The sequence below is a fragment of the Falco peregrinus genome, chromosome 5 (assembly GCF_023634155.1).
Source record: "Falco peregrinus isolate bFalPer1 chromosome 5, bFalPer1.pri, whole genome shotgun sequence".
NCBI classification, from domain to species: domain Eukaryota; kingdom Metazoa; phylum Chordata; class Aves; order Falconiformes; family Falconidae; genus Falco; species Falco peregrinus.
The window spans coordinates 88,305,044-88,320,752 of record NC_073725.1 but is presented as its reverse complement, the minus strand read 5'-3'; the positions used below and the strand labels follow the sequence as shown (position 1 = coordinate 88,320,752).

The following is a 15,709-nucleotide window of genomic DNA, read 5'->3' as shown; positions in this document are numbered from 1 at the left end:
AAGTTCTCATGCTCATGTGAATAAGGTTTTACAGAATAGGTTAAAAGATATACAAGAATTAATTTCACAGGTTTCTCCCCTCTTCTCTTTTTAATTTATGGCTGTCACCTGTTTGCTGACACCATGTGGGGAAAACATTTTGAGGGACCCTACATCCACACGTAGGCAGGCGGGCAGTGGAAGCAACTGCCGGTGTCCCCAGGGGTGTCCCCAACAGGGACACAGGTTCAAGCTGGCTGGCAGAGCGGGCAGCCAGGGATGCTGCCAGCCCCGGTGAGTCCCAGGTACCCTGCAAGGCAGCTTCTGCCCCACCATGCTACCGCTTTGTGAGGCAAGGGCAGTCCAGGGACTTTCCCAATGTCTTTAACTCTTGCTATTGCTGAGAAACAATTAAAAAGCCCCACATAAAACTTCCAAGTTTCATTACATTAGGAGCAGACGTCCTTTAGGAACACAAGGTTTTTTTTTAAAAAAAAACCATAATGAACTTAGGGGCTTCAAACATTCCCTCACCCACCCCAACACATAGTAAATTCATTTAAATTGTTTTTCCTGGTCAAGGGACACTCAGGTCTCAGAACAGCGAAAGGCACATACCTGGAAGGCAGCGAACCACATGAGCCAGTCCAAGCGGTAGTGGTAGGGGGTGATAAAGCACGGCCGCCTCTTCAAGTCCCCAGGTTTGCATTTGAAGTCATACTCCTCCCAGACGGCAGCGGGGTCATTGGGATCCAGGCTGGACGTCCCCTGAAGGATGACTTCTGTTCTCTCCTTGGTAATGCTGTGGGATGCAACATGATGGTGTTTGCTGCAGGTCATGTAAAATGCCCATTCCTGAGAGTCAACAGTGTGGCAACGCGAGTCAGTGGCCTCGTGGTGTACGTGGATCCCGACAGGTCAAGCTATAGGGAACCTGTCGGTCCAGCAGACTTTTGTCTCTCTAGCAGCAAACTACATGGAAAACTTCAACCTCCATGCCCTCCCATGCTCCTCTCTATCCCGCTGCAGTTGTGCCAGTCCAAGGAGGGATTATGGCCCCAAAAGATGATTCCCACTGAAATCAATGGGTCTGTCTTTCTAGATCAAAGCCTGACACTTGTCCAAGACACTGGGAGAACACAGCCAGTGTCTCCCAAGTCCCACCTGGGATGAGCATCTTCAGCCTCCACCCACCTCTCTCTCTGTCCCATGTTTCTGAAGCAAACCTTTGTTTCTATTACTCTGACGACTCCCATGATACAGGAGCTCTTCGACTACAAGCTCCTGATGATAAGAGGAAGCAGAGATGAAGGATGTTCACAAAACATTGCTCCATCTCCACGTTTTTAGCATGCACCATGTGCAAAAATACACACTGGTAACTGGTATGTGTGGCTGCCCTAGCAGCACAGCCACCAACAGCATCTGCAGGGGAAGTTTCCCAGGTGATCGTGCACAGAAATCCTGCCTCGGCATTGCAAAGGTCTGGCCCTGAGACCTCCAGGCTGCAGGATCAGCAGAGCAGCTTCCAGCTGGGACCACTCCAGCATCCCCTATGCGAGCCTGGCTCTCCCTGCAGCGTGGCCACGGGGCGCTGAGCTCCGGCTCAAACCTTGGCTGTGGCAAAGGGCAGGACAGGCCCCAGGGAGCCCAGGCCATCTGGCTACTGCTGCCTCGGCCCTGGGGAGGTGGCTGGCCCCAGATGGAGCACCCCCCAGGAGCTGACTCTGGGGACACCATTAACAGCTGCCTCTACATGCCCAAACATTTCACCATTCTGGCTGGAAGACAGGTCTCACGGAGCTATTACTCAGCAAGAGGAGGAGGAGGAGGAAGAGGTCATGTGTGAGCCAATGCAACCAAGCCAAGAAAAGCAGAAAAAGAAAACAAAAAAGCCCCCCATACCCAACTGATGTATAGAAACTTGGTTAAAAAGCCCCCCAGCCTCAAGGCAGGTCATGTGTATCCCCTTTGCTGCCTGGCCGGACTCTCTCTGCACAGCAAGGTGGTAGAGCAGGGGGATGGCAAACTCTCCAGGCCACGGCGAGCCCACGTGAAAACACTATCATCAAGTTCTCAATGACCTGCCAGTGATGCTCGCCTGCACCAGAGAGCTGTTTTCCATAACGAACACGTAACTGCGTAATTCTGCCTATCAAAGTTGTCCAGCTCCCAACACCCTTTTAATTTTTTACTACTTCAGTCCCTTCTCCTTCAACCCAAGAAACCAAAAGTTTGGAAACACATGGTCTCCACCTTCTCCCCCAATGGCTTCCAGTGATAGATGCTTACAACCCAAGGAATGCTGTATGTCTCCGCTTATAATTGTTACCTACATTTAATAGATTTCTGGATTCTCCAGCCAAGTTCCATATTATACGCTAGGCTGAGTTATGAGCCGTGGCCAGCTGCCCAATGGTTAGAAACACACTGTAAATCAGGGACACCAAATTACTAATAAAAGTATGTTCCTACTGTGTGATTCAAAATATGTCAAGTTTCACATAATCGTATATTCATTATAAGCTGCAATCCTCTTTTTATTGGTTTACATAGGCTGGAATTACAAACATATTACAGCAGCATTTCATCACATGCTCTTTAGGTTCTGGTAACTCTTGAAACAGAAACCATGGGCTGAAGAAGAAAAAGAACAACAACCCAAAGAAAACAATCTCCCGTAGCTTCACCATTCCAACCTTCAAAGAGGTTCAGGGGTTATTCGTCCTCCTCTCAGAAAAAAGGAGAAATTCAGCATTTTCCCAACTAGCGTTGATATTTTTAATCATGTTTTTTTCTAACTTTTTTTTTTCCACAGAAATTTTTGCTATTTGAAAAACTGGGGGAAACATGTTCTCCCAGTGTCTTCTGCATCTCCAGTGCTCACAGTAAGACCTGCTCCTCCCCTTCACCATCCGCTCAGCCAGCCCTCTCAGCAGCCAACCTGCTCCGCCTTTTCTAAAACCTGTTTAATTACTGTTGGCTTCTCCTGTGGGACCTCCTCCAGAGCCCACTGCCCCAAGAGCTGCCCACCCCACCCCTCGGCTCAGACCTCTGGGGGACACCCCAAATCCACCACAGCAAGGTGGTGGCAAAGCCAGACGTCCCTGCAAAGAAGACTAGCCCTGTTGCTGCCCCTGGGGCAAGCTGTTCAGATGAAGCCCTGTTTTCCAGCATTTTCTCAGTTGGAAGAGCCTGGGAGGGCCAAGCACAGAAGAATGGTTATGGTGACCCCAACCGTGGCTCACCTAAGCCTGGTGACCCCAACCATGGCTCACCCAAGCCTGGTGACCCCAACCATGGCTCACCCAAGCCTGGTGACCCCAACCACGGCTCACCTAAGCCTGTGACCCCAACCATGGCTCACCTAAGCCTGGTGACCCCAACCATGGCTCACTTAAGCCTGGTGACCCCAACAGTGGCTCACCCAAGCCTGGTGACCCCAACCATGGCTTATTTAATCCTGGTGACCCCAACTGTGGCTCACCCAAGCCTGGTGACCCCAACCACGGCTCACCTAAGCCTGGTGACCCCAACCATGGCTCACCCAAGCCTGGTGACCCCAACCGTGGCTCACCCAAGCCTGGTGACTCCAACTGTGGCTCACTTAATCCTGGTGACCCCAGCCGTGGCTTACCTAAGCCTGGTGACCTGTCCCCAGAAAATCTAGACTCAGATGTTTAAAAACCAGCCCGGTTACGACCGCAGCTGGAGATGCCTCCCTCATCCAGCCTCACCCTGCAGCCGTGCGCAGGATTTCTTGAACTGAAGGCAGCAGCCAGACTGCTGCTGGACCTGTCCTCTCAATTTGTCTTGTTCTTTTTTGAGGTCATTTATACTTTCGTCTCCACAGTTTCCTGTAGCAATGAATTCCCCAAATCACTCGTTGGAAAAAGCACTTCCTTTTTTTGGCCTAAAATCTGCTACCCAATAGCTTATGTGAATATTTACATGAGGGAGAGCAAACGCGCGCAGGGGAAGAGAAGTTCACCATAAATAAAGCGGGCTGGTGATGGTGAAGAGTATCCACTGGATGAACTCTCTTACGGATATTTTCATCCTGCTATTACATTTGCTACATCAATATAGTGAGCTAACTAAAGTAGCTCCAAGAAAATAAATTGTGATTCAGTGGGAAAGAAACCTGCTCCTTTTCTCCTTCTTTCTCATAAACAGATATTCCATAAATCATAATTCGGTGGGAAAGAAACCTGCTCCTTTTCCCAGTTTCTCTCATAAACAGATATTCCAAGCCCAGTGGCTACTGGATGGGTTTGTTTAGGTTTAGGGCACACGGACCGGCTACCACTACACTGGAGAGATGAGCAGAGCTATAGGATGCGCCGTTAAACCACACGTACCTCCCGAACGCGCCGTAGGTGTTCACTATCCTGAGAGGGCTGAACGAGGTGTTCATGACTTGTCTGGAGCTGAGCAGGTTTAGGACAACCGGGATGCTGAGATAAGCAATCAGGAGGCCGAAGGAGATGTTCACCACTTTGCGGACATAGCAGCCTGTTCGGGACACAAAAGCAGAGCCGAAGGTGATTTTAGTGCCGGCGATGGGCTCTGCCCCCCCTGCTCCCCTGCCCGACCCCCCTGTGGTGGCCAGGACCCTGCCCGGGTGCTCACAGCTGCTCTGGGGCTGGGGCTGACCCCCCCCGCCCCCGCAATCTACCCGACCTTGCCAAGGGCCATGCTATCGCTCCAGAGATCTGCCTTTCTCCAAATAGTCTGAGAAAGGGCTAAAAAGAAAAATGTCAAAAATGTAAGATTAATCATTGCTTTAATACCGGGGGAAAAGCACAGCTGGCACTTGCACCTTGCTCAGAGTTGCCCTCCTGGTTTGTAAGCCGTGCGTGGGGCACCTCCAGCTCCAGTGCCCCCGCTCCTGCCCGGGCTGCCTCCTCCCCGCTGCCCAGGCTCTCTCCTCCCAGACTTTTCTCTGCATTTTCCTCCCTCTCGCTCACTAGCTCCACTCAAAGCTCATCTTCCCTTGCAAAATCTCTGCTGCTTATCGTTTATGTATGAGACATGCGTTGCTCTTCCAGCGCTTTGGTGCTCGGTGCAGGAGCAGCACAAGGCTGTGCTGGATTTCACTCTAAGGAGACACCTACTGCAATCGGACAAATAAGCAGACGTGACCGCTGAGGGCTTCCTACCCTTTATGGCCGTTTTAAATTTATTTAACATTAACAGCCAAAGGATCAGATTCAAAGAAATCACATGTAGCTTTCCCCTTATCTCTGCAGGAGAGGGATGTTTATTTGAACCTCTCTCAGAAGCTATTAATAATTGTTTAGTCTGAGAACATTTCTGAAGAATCATTTGATTTGGGAAGGAGCTCGCTGAGATGCCCCCCCTCACCCCCTGTGCTGCTGCAAGAGCAGTACGAGTCTGTTGGGCATTTTTTTTGTCTTTTAGGTGGGCTGAACTTCCCAGCCTGTAACTAAAGAGCAGGTATCGACACAAAGCCCTCCACCGTACGGGCAGCGGCTCCTCACATCATTGTTTGTGGCTGTGCATGGACTGCTCATCCCTCCGCAGGTGGCGATCATCATCATGCCCTTGGGGTCACAGCTCAGTCAGAGAGAAAAAGGGTTTAATATAAGGAAAAAAAAATCTACATGGCAAGGATGGAGCAAAACTTGGGGAAGGAGCACGGGACGTGAGCCAACGGGAGCTGGATTGAGCAGGCAGGAGCTGAGCACTAGCGATGGGAATTCAAGGTCTCAGTAGGAATTACACACGCACACGCTTCAAGGATGTGGCCAGAGCCTTGTAAAATCAGGTCACGAGCGGGGCACAGCTGGGCACCCTCCTGTCTTCTGCTCTGGTGACCCAGGGCTGAGGGCTCCTCCAAGCCTCTTGCCACACAGCCCATCAGCACCAGCTCAACTGCCTCTGCTCTGTTAGCAGAAAAAATATGCAGAAATCCAAATTCACCCAGAATATTACAGACACCCTCCCCTTTACTTATGGATTACCTCTTTTTAAAAGTCCACGTCTATGCCCCAGAGCAGTGGTACATATGGATGGTTCTCCTTGCTTGGGCACCCTGGCTCAGTAAGGTTTTCTGGAGAACATCACAAATTCCTCAAAAAAGAGATCTACCTCCCCCTCACGGTGACTCACCGAGTGCCATAGCACAGAGGCACCCTTTGGCCTCTCCTCCAGAAAGGAAAGTGTAACTTGAGTGTTGTTTGGGACTGGAGGCCAAAATACAGTTGGTAGGAAAGCTCTAGGCTCTCACAACCTCTAAAGCAAAGCTACCAGAGAGGAAAAGCTGTAAAATATTTCTTCCAGCAAAATATGTAAGATAGGAGACACAGAAAGTTTAATGAAACTGCACCAGCCTTGCTGGAACTAACGCTTCAGGTTAATAAGCTGTGTCTCTGGGCGGATGAGAAAGGACTAGAGACAGATGCTGAATCTTGTTGACATTTTTCATTTGTCTGACAGATGTTTAGCATTTAAAAAATGAGCATCTTGTGATCGTTGTTGATATTATAGGCAATTTGTTGCTTATATGCGGTTGATAAAAACGCTACAAACACAAATCTGTATCTGTCATGCAGCCCCGTGAAAAATATGCCAGTATGGCTTGTGCAGGCGATGTGGGACAGGGCTGCCTGAAAACTCCCTTCAGAAGGCAACACCAAACCCACTGGTCCCTTCTGCTCAGTAACAAACCCCTTTGTATTTGCTTTTCCATGTTCACGGGATGAAGATGCGTTCACCTCCACCCTGCTCTGGGGAGCTCGCTGCTACCGTGACCGCGCACTAACTGCAGTGGCCACCCCAGCTGCTCTGCTCGCCTCCTCCAAGCGGGACGCTGAACGGGCAACAGCCCCTTTCCCAGCAGTCGGGTCTCCTTCCCAGTTAGCCAAAGAGTCGTTGGACCCACAATGGATCAACAATCCATTTGGTTCTTTCTGGAAGAGCGACCTCATGTCCAGTCACTTGCCCAGGGAAGCAGGGTGCTCGTGCAGCCCTAGCACCCATGGGTGCAAGGGGCAGGAGGGGAGATGGGTCACAGGACTCCCGTGCCACGGGGGAAGGAGGAGAGCAAACACAAGAGCTGCTTCTGCACCCAACTCCTAACACAAACCCCTCACCTCAAACCACACGGGATGTTGCGCTCTTGACATTAAATAGACAAAATCAAAACCCAAAGGTAATAAGAAAATGGCGAGATCAATCGGGCAACTCCACATTGCTCATTTTGGGGTGGAGCCTGATGCTCACTGAGGTGAGAGCCGGGAGGACTGGCTCTCGGGAGCAGAGGTGCCAGAGCTGCAGCTGCCTGGACTCGCTGCAGATACCAGCCCTGCACAGAGGACATGCCCTCTAGCAGCAATGCAGGGGCAACCCCCTCAGGGCAATCCCTCCAGGGCAATCCCCCCATCCTGGGGCACCCCCCCCGGGGCAATGCCCCTGCAGAGCCTTATGCACGAGGTCCCAGCACCCTCCAACCCCCAGAGGAGACCACGCAGGGGCAGAGCCATCTCCCTGCCCAGCCAGGTTTGCTCCAGAAGGAGATGACAGCTTCTGCCACAAGCACCCCGAACATGCCCACCTCCCCCTGCTCTGGGAGTAACTCACCGCGGGGCAGCTGCCCCCCGGACGGCTCTCGGTGCTGCAGCCGCCCCGCTCGCTCTCCCAGCCCTCCTGGCCTGGAGCTGAAGAGGAACGCCAGGCTGGCGTCGTCGAAGCAGGCGATGCTGGGCACGATGGTCAGCCAGTTGAGGAAACTCAGGTTCCCGCTTACGATCAGAAGCACCTAAATGGAAAGAAAGTAGCAGAGGGTGTCGCATCCACTGAAACGACAACAGAAAAGTGTGGTGAAGGAAACGCCGGGTAAATTCTAGCACCTAGCACATCCTTTGCTGATTTTCCATGATAGCAACAGCGATGGCAAACCTTTTCCCGCCTTGACCAGGCTGCAGCCCGAAGGCACCCCCCCGGCTTGCAACGCGAGCTCTGCCCTGCCTTTCAGCAGGAGGAAGCCCAGCCAGGGTATAGTGTGACTTGATTTCCATAGTGCTCCCGGGGACAGCGCAGAGGTTTGATCCCAGGGGAACCATCCGCTTCCTGCTTATGCCAATGTATCTGTGACAGCAACGTTCCTGAAACCCTTCAGAAGGAAATATTGGAACTTCTAATTAAAGAGCAGCATTAAATATAGAAGTGTGGATTTTTTTAAGAGGCTTTTTTTTTTTTTTTTTAATTTTAGCTTTTATTGGCCGTTTAGGAGAATGTCTTGCATGTGTAAGGCAGAAAAAGTGGAAAAATCTGTGTGCCTTTGGAGGAGTCTCCATAAATATCTGTACACATTGGGAAAGGCTTTTTGTAGGCACATGTTATTTTATGTCTTACCCTTACAATGACCTGAAAAATATGAGGAACCTTCTTGCCATTCTCCAGCAAGTCCAAATGAGCATTAGGTGGGTCGTCTGTGGGCACTGCCCGTTTAACCTTGGCCACGAATCACGTCTTCACAGGACATGGCTTCATTCTGCAGCTGGAAGGTGTCACTTCCATGGTCACACGTCAGCCACGGGGAAGGAGCAGGTAAATCCCCGCGCCAGGTACGTGCCAGTGCCCCGCCACAGCCTCTCGTTAGAGCATCACGTAAACCCGAACACACAGAGCATCTTCTGCTTCCTCACAAGCATTGGTTTTAACTTCTGTTTTTCTAGCCTAAATTTATTCAAACCCAGTCTATACTTACTCACTTTTTCTAAGTCATTATTTAACCTGTTCATACACCTCCCTGTTTTATTTGTATTTAAAGCACGCCAAACCACTCTGGTTTCCTCTCCCAGAGGAATTCCCTGCCTGCTCATCCCCGCAGCCATGCCCTCAGCCCGAGCAAGGTTCTAATCAATCTTTCCGGGCGCTGACAAGGACCGTACGAGGGATATCAGATGGGTTTCACCAGGACCTTGTACTGCGATGCTAACGTTTCTCATGCTCGACCAGACCTACCTCTCCCGCTGTGTTTTAACACCACATTGATCTTTTCCACTGGGGTGTCACGTTAGTGCTTGACAACCCGTGTGCATGTCTCCCTACACATAAACCGTTTCCAAATGCACAGTTCCCAGCATCACGCAGACACCTCTGCTCCTAACCCGTGGCACATCATCCCGCATGTCGCACGGCCCGACTTCATCCCATCTGCCCGTTAACCTCTGGAAGGCAGGAGCCTGGGCAGCACTGACACCACCAAGGATGCTGAGAACTGATGGACTCAAAAATCTGTCGCTTTCCTTTCATACAGAATGTGGTTTTTAATCAAAAGCACCTGAAGCCTTAATTGCTCCACATTTCGTCTGAGAAGGGATCGCTGCCAGCTCAACCTTGCTGACACCAAGACTTGCACCAGCTGCAGATCGGACGCTGTGAACTTGCTCCCGTGCCAAAGGGACACGTCAAACGAAGCCAACGCCAAGGCAGTGGCCGTGAAGACACTTCTGGGTTTCCCTGGGGCTTCCCAGCCACCGCAGCGGTGACAAAGGAACGTGCTAGGAGCGACCCAGCATGTCGGCACAGAACAGTCTGTGGGAATCCACGCACACAAGGACAAGAAGACAAAAGCAGCTGATGCCTGTTCAGGACCATTTGAGTTTTGAGGCCACTTTGGATTCTTGTCCCATTAGTCACATTACTTAGGGTTTAGCCCTAATTAACTAGCTGTGCCTCAGACACATTAAAACAAAAGAGGTGGAAAAAAGGGAAGAAAAGAAAGTAATCTCACCATCTTATCCATCAAAAATGAAGGTTATAAAGCTGACTTCATGTATTACATGTTGAAAAACAATGCCCTGATGTAAGAAGGTTTTTTATTTTTCAGCCTTCAGACGAGCTAATGAGAACTTCCCTACCTTCCAGCTGGGCTGAAAGCTGTAACCTTGATTGGCACCACTATTATTTCATTTAAAGAACACTTCTCCATTCACACAGCTGAACTTTATCCTCCCGTGAACTGTTTACTCACAATTTTAGCACATGTGGTCAAGGAAGACTTTCAAGACAGTGCAAGACAAACGCACGAACCCTCAACACACCCAGCATCCCACTGCAGGCAGAGGAGCTGTCGTGTGGACCACACTCCTGCCAAACCAACTGCAGCCCTGCCACAGGTCTCCTCCTCCAAGGGAACAAGTGACAAGGGTTTTGGAAGCTCTGAGTGGAGACAGAAGCTGAAGGACTGACCACAGACCCGCGAGGCACAGCTGAAGCTCCCCACTGCTCCTCCAGCCCGTGCTGCACTGAGGACGGCGGGTCTCTGGAGGAAACCTGGCTGCCTCGAAAAGCCAACTCAAGCCAAACCCAAGAAGATTCTTGAGCTAGAGACCATCACAAACTTCCCACTCCCGTGGCAAAGCACACCTTTGGGCCTGCCTTCTCCAACATACACAAAACCCCCACAATGAACACCAAACAGCTACATCCCAAGCAAAGAGGAGCTCGTACGGAACCTTGCAGGCTCGCCTCTGGCCAGGGCGATGAAGGCTGATGGGTGCTGGCAGGTCGCAACTCCACCGTGTAACCGATCACGTAGCTACCATCAAGGGGGTTGGTATCTCCTCTGGGGTAGCAAGTGACAGGACAAGAGGAAACAGCCTCAAGTTGCACTAGGGAGGTTTAGATGGGATATCAGGAAAAAATTCTTCACTGAAAGGGTGGTGAAGCACTGGAACACCTGCCCAGGGAGGTGGTGGAGTCACCATCCCTGGGGGTGTTCAAACACCATGTAGATGCGGTGTTTAGGGACAGGGTTAGTGGTGGGCTGGGCAGCACTGGGTCATCAGTTGGCCCTGATGATCTTAAAGGTCCTTTCCAACCTGAATGATTCTTTGATCCTATGGTAAAACTTCCTACAGCAAAAGGCAGATCATCCAACAGTAGGTCTTTGCTGAAATCCTGGGATGCCTGGGAATGCTGCAATATATTTTTTATTTTATTCCTTTTATATTATTCCTTCACACTGCTCTTGGCCTTTAGAGAGGTGTCTCTTGACCTCATTCAGAGGTCTCCAACCTCTGCTGGGGCTTGTTCAAGAGCAAGGCCTCCATGGCATTGTCCACCATATGGGCAGGAACAAGGAAATGAGCCCACCACCCCACTTCACAAGCAGCACACTTGATCTGTTTTCAAGGGCTTTGGGGCATTACCTGGTGGTTTGTCATTAGGATTTGGTTACACTCACGTAACACGAGGAGGCTCCAACTGCAACGCGGACCCATTTAGCTTGGACTTGCCAAAACAGATGGTAAGAGGACAGTTCCTGTCCTGAAAAAATACTAAATCTAAACATACCGGACAAAGTTAGATCAAAATTAGTATGTATTCCAGCTGTGTTACAGGCAGAGAGCGGAAGAATTTTGGCACCTAACTCTTATTTCAGCAACGCTCTCTGGGGACATCAACTTAAGAGAAAGTCACTCAGGATCACATAAGGAGTCTCGCAGCAGAACCCGAAAGAGGATGCACATCTCCCAGTTACACATCCAGCATCTTAATTACAAGTCCCCCCAAATACTTCTGTGCCCAAATGCTGGTCCCTGGAGTTCCCCTGTGGGTCATCCCCGAGTGCCCCCATCCAGTGTGCCCTCTCCCTCCCTGAACCAGGCTCACTGTGGTGCTCGCTCTCCCACTCAAAAATACGCGGTCATCTCCCAAAATACTATTCCACAATGCAAACACCAGTAACAAATGCACAATTTTGGTCTGAGGACTTCCAGCCAGTGTTCTGTTAAAAAGATGTATGTTTTCTCACTAAAAAAATGACAACAAATAAATATTAAAAACATACCATTCATATATATGATATGATTGGCACCATTTCTTTGAATATGGTGATTTGCAAGTTACGATTTTGAAAACCCCAGCAGGACTCTTCAGTAACGGAGCCACATAATCTTAGCAAAATGAGAGATCTGACCAATTACAGTATGTAACAAAAATCCCAACTATTATTCAGTTAAAAAAATAATTACTTATTTAACCAGAGTTGAATAATTATCCAGAATTATGAGGGGAAAAAAGTATTTAAATCTGAATTACACACACATGTTAGGTCCTCGAACATAACATACTCGAAGGTTGGCGCTCCCCCTTTGACCCAAATGTGATTTAGTTCGGTGCATATTAATCAGCCTGTATTCATTAACACGCTTCTCACTTAGCTACTTTGTTAGGGAACTCTGATCCTTTTCTGAAGTGATTTGCCTCGTGCAATTGCAGTAACATTAAGAAAATAGTTCTGCACTTTGCCACTTCTGCCGAGGCTCGTTTTACAGCTTTGTGCGGAGCGACTGGGTGGTCCAGGGGAGTTTTTTTTGAGCAGTGATTCACCTCTTTATTGCTTGGAAGTCAGAAGCAAGATATCTTATTTCCACCAGCCCTTAAAAATCAGGGGATTCAAAAATAATACAAGTTTGGCGTTTCCTGGTCTGTGGGTGGAATCACGAACCTGACACGTTTTTAACTTCAGTTATTCCAGCTGAGCCTCGACGCTCACACCCGCCGCGCTCAGCCCCAGGTGAGTACAGCACCCTGCCCAGGGGGCTGAGCACCCCGAGTCCCTCAGCCTCACGAAAATAAACCTCAAGGGACCCCCTGTTTCCAAGTCAATAACAGGCAAACAGATAATTTTCCAGAGCTGCCGGTGGGTGGCTGTGCTGGCAATGGGTCTGGCGAGGTTCTGCCCAAGGTGTCACCCGCTCGACGTGCCGGGCCAGCAGCCGATGCCTTCTGCAGCGCTGATCCTGCTGGTGCAGATCCCCGCGGCCAGCGGATCCTTTGCCAGCAAACTAGTACTTGCCCTGGCAGGCAACGCACATCTACCTGAATCCTGCCTTTCCTGCGTGAAACCTCCGAAGCGTCTGTGTCCTGCTCTCCCTCCCCTGGTGATGCGGAGCCACGCTGGCTCCTGGCGGGAGGTTTAATGGAGCACGAGTCTCTCTGGGCAGCAAGGGCAGCAAGGGCAGTGAGGGCAGCGAGGGCAGTGATCTCTGCTCACCATCTGCTCGCCTCCTGCCCCAGCACCTGCCGGGGGGCACGGCTGACGTGGGTGCCGGGGATCTGGGGTAACCACCCAGCTTCCCAAGGGCTAACTTCACCTGGTAGCAGCGCAGGTGTAGGGGCTGGACCTCCTCTGCCCCCCGTTGGGGAAAAGGGCACCAAACCCCTCTGGGAGCTGGTGCTGAGCACGGGCAGCATCACTGCTCCTGCCCCATCATCTGAAGAAGAGTTTGTTGCCAGCACCTCCAAGTCACACCAGCCTTTGCACCATGCCAGGCTTGGCCCTTCTGGACCCCTACCATGACCGCAACCCCCCGTACCCCCCCCTCCACCCTCCACCCCCAACCTCTGCTGCGCTGGATGGGCTGTGCCCTCCTCACCTTGCTCTGTGTTTGTGTGTAGCGAGCATCTTTCTCTTGCTGGACAATATTTAAATGCACAATTATAACAAACACATGGTATCAACCCCTGTGGTGATTTTTAAAAATTTTTTATTAAAGCACAGTATTAATCATGGTAATTGGGTAGGAACTTTAAGGTTATAAAACTACAGCATGTCTAATGAGCGAGGTCCTTATAGGAGGAACTGAGGTTTTTAATCTAATAATGTCAGTTTTATGGATTATGACTGGAGTTTTATGAAGTGTGATATGAAATACTGTGGATTCATGGCTCTCACTGGATTAATTTGGAAAAGTAGTTTTCCTGGTTCTAGGCCCAAAAACAATTATGCCTTACATTTCTGTCCCCTGCACTGTTACCAAACCCCTCCATCAGAACACGGGCACCTACACCCATAATGTTTTTACAGGTTAGGCTTCTTTGTTTGGCTGGGTTTTATTTTTTTCAACCGCAGATTGTTATAAACATACAGTAGGTAGGAGAAGCTCATATTCTGTGTAGCAGACCGTATATTTGTCCAGAAGGAACAACAACGGGCTGTAAACTCTTAAACACAGTCGCGGGCTGGCTGGAGCCCACAGGCTCCGTCCGAGCACGGGGCCAGGGTCACCGCGCAGCACTGGAGCTCTCCGATTCTCAGCCTTCGGCCCAGAAGAGCCAAAATCAGGGTTCCCAGAAGGATTATAATTTGTTCAAAGAGAAAAACACAGGAGCAGAGGGTTGGAGGAGACCTCAAGAAGCCGTCCAGCCCTTCCTGCTGCCCCAAGGTACAGCTGTCTCTACTTGCACCAGAGTGTGTTACTCTAAACCCTTCCTAGAAGCCTTGTGGAGTGATGGAGCCAGGTCCCTGGCCTTCCTGGGCTACCTGCCCCACTGCTCCACTAGCTTTAGATTATTCCTAACATCTAGCCTGACTCCTCCTTGACAATATTTAATCCCATGACCCCTTCTCGCTGACTGGCATCGGACCGCTCCACCTTCCATAGCTTTTCAGACAGATGAAAACTGCCCTTTGCCCGCTGCCTCCCCCCTCCCAGAAATGTTCTCGTTCGGATTAAATGATCCCAGCGGGTCCAAGCCTGCCTTGAGAATCCGGTCCCTACATCTCTGCTTATTCTCACCATCCTCTGCATTTTCTCCAGCTGGGACATATCTTTCCTGAAGGGAATGTCCAAAACTGAGCCACAGCTTTCAGCTCTACCCTTACCAGTGGCAGAGAGCAGGAAGGATTTATATACTTGCAGCATAAAGAATTTCCATATTCCAGGAGGACGTTTGCCCTTTCTCCAGCAGTGCAGCCCACCTGACTCGATCGCATTGCCAAGATTATTCTGAATACTCATCACATGCGCCAACACCCTCTACCTGAGCACGGTCTACTAATATTAGACATCATTAATGAAGCCCCAGAACATCCCCAGATAGACCCTGGGGAAGTCCCCCTGATAAATCCTTCCCTCTGACAGTGAGCCATTGATAACTGCTGAATAGACTTTCCAACCCGTTTTGTCCGCCAGACAGTATTTCCTTCTTCTTACAGACCCCATTTTCTTGGGTTGTTTATGAGATTTTATGTGAAACAGTTTCAAAAGCCTCAGTAAAAGCATATATTGTTTATCCTCTATTCATGCGCCTCGTTTTGTCAGTGAAGGAAAGAAGACTGCTTTTACATAGCCTGCTCTTGGCAAAACCACGACGGCTGTAGTTATCCCCCTTGTTTTTTCAGGGGTATGTAGAAATGGCCTGTTTCATCATTTTTCCCCAGTATTTTTCCAGTAATGGCTCTGCAATGTCCTGGCTCTTCCCTTTTTTTCTCTTTAGAGGACAGGTACCTTATTAGCTCTTCTCCGTTCTTTCATTACTTCACCTATGTCCTATGTGTTCACACAGATAATCACTGATGTTGACAGGTTTTCAACAACCAGCTCTCTAACAGCCCGAGGATTGAATTCTTTGGGCTCAGACGACTTGAAAAGATCTAACTTAGCAAAGTACTTTCCAGCTCTCCCCTGCCTGTGGCTGAGGTCATCCCGCTTTGTTACTGGTATTAATTATACCGACAGCCACGTGAGATGTGACTTTTTAGTGATGACTATTACCAAAAAAGCACTGATTTCAAGATAAAACACAGACCGAATTTATCAATTCGAAAAAATAAGATGTAGAAAAAACAAAAGTAAACGCCTTCATTACACATAAAATAAACAAGCGCTTACTCACTCTGTGCTAGTGAAAGCTGGAGAGAAAAAAGCCCTCTCATCTGTGCGCTGCCAAAACTGCAGTGCCTGGGTCC

The 15,709-nt window shown here is 49.8% G+C and overlaps 1 protein-coding gene across 3 annotated transcripts in view; it reads right to left on the bottom strand.

Moving 5' to 3' along the window:
* Nucleotides 1-15,709, bottom strand: part of LMF1 (lipase maturation factor 1) — a 206,330-nt gene that overhangs the window by 21,372 nt on the left and 169,249 nt on the right. For all 3 annotated transcript variants that reach the window (XM_055806794.1, XM_027780255.2, XM_055806793.1), the window contains 3 exons: nucleotides 7,585-7,762; nucleotides 4,341-4,494; nucleotides 598-781 (listed from right to left, as the gene is read on the bottom strand). In XM_055806794.1, the coding sequence (XP_055662769.1) occupies nucleotides 598-781; nucleotides 4,341-4,494; nucleotides 7,585-7,762 (516 nt within the window). The remainder of the gene's footprint in view (nucleotides 1-597; nucleotides 782-4,340; nucleotides 4,495-7,584; nucleotides 7,763-15,709) is intronic.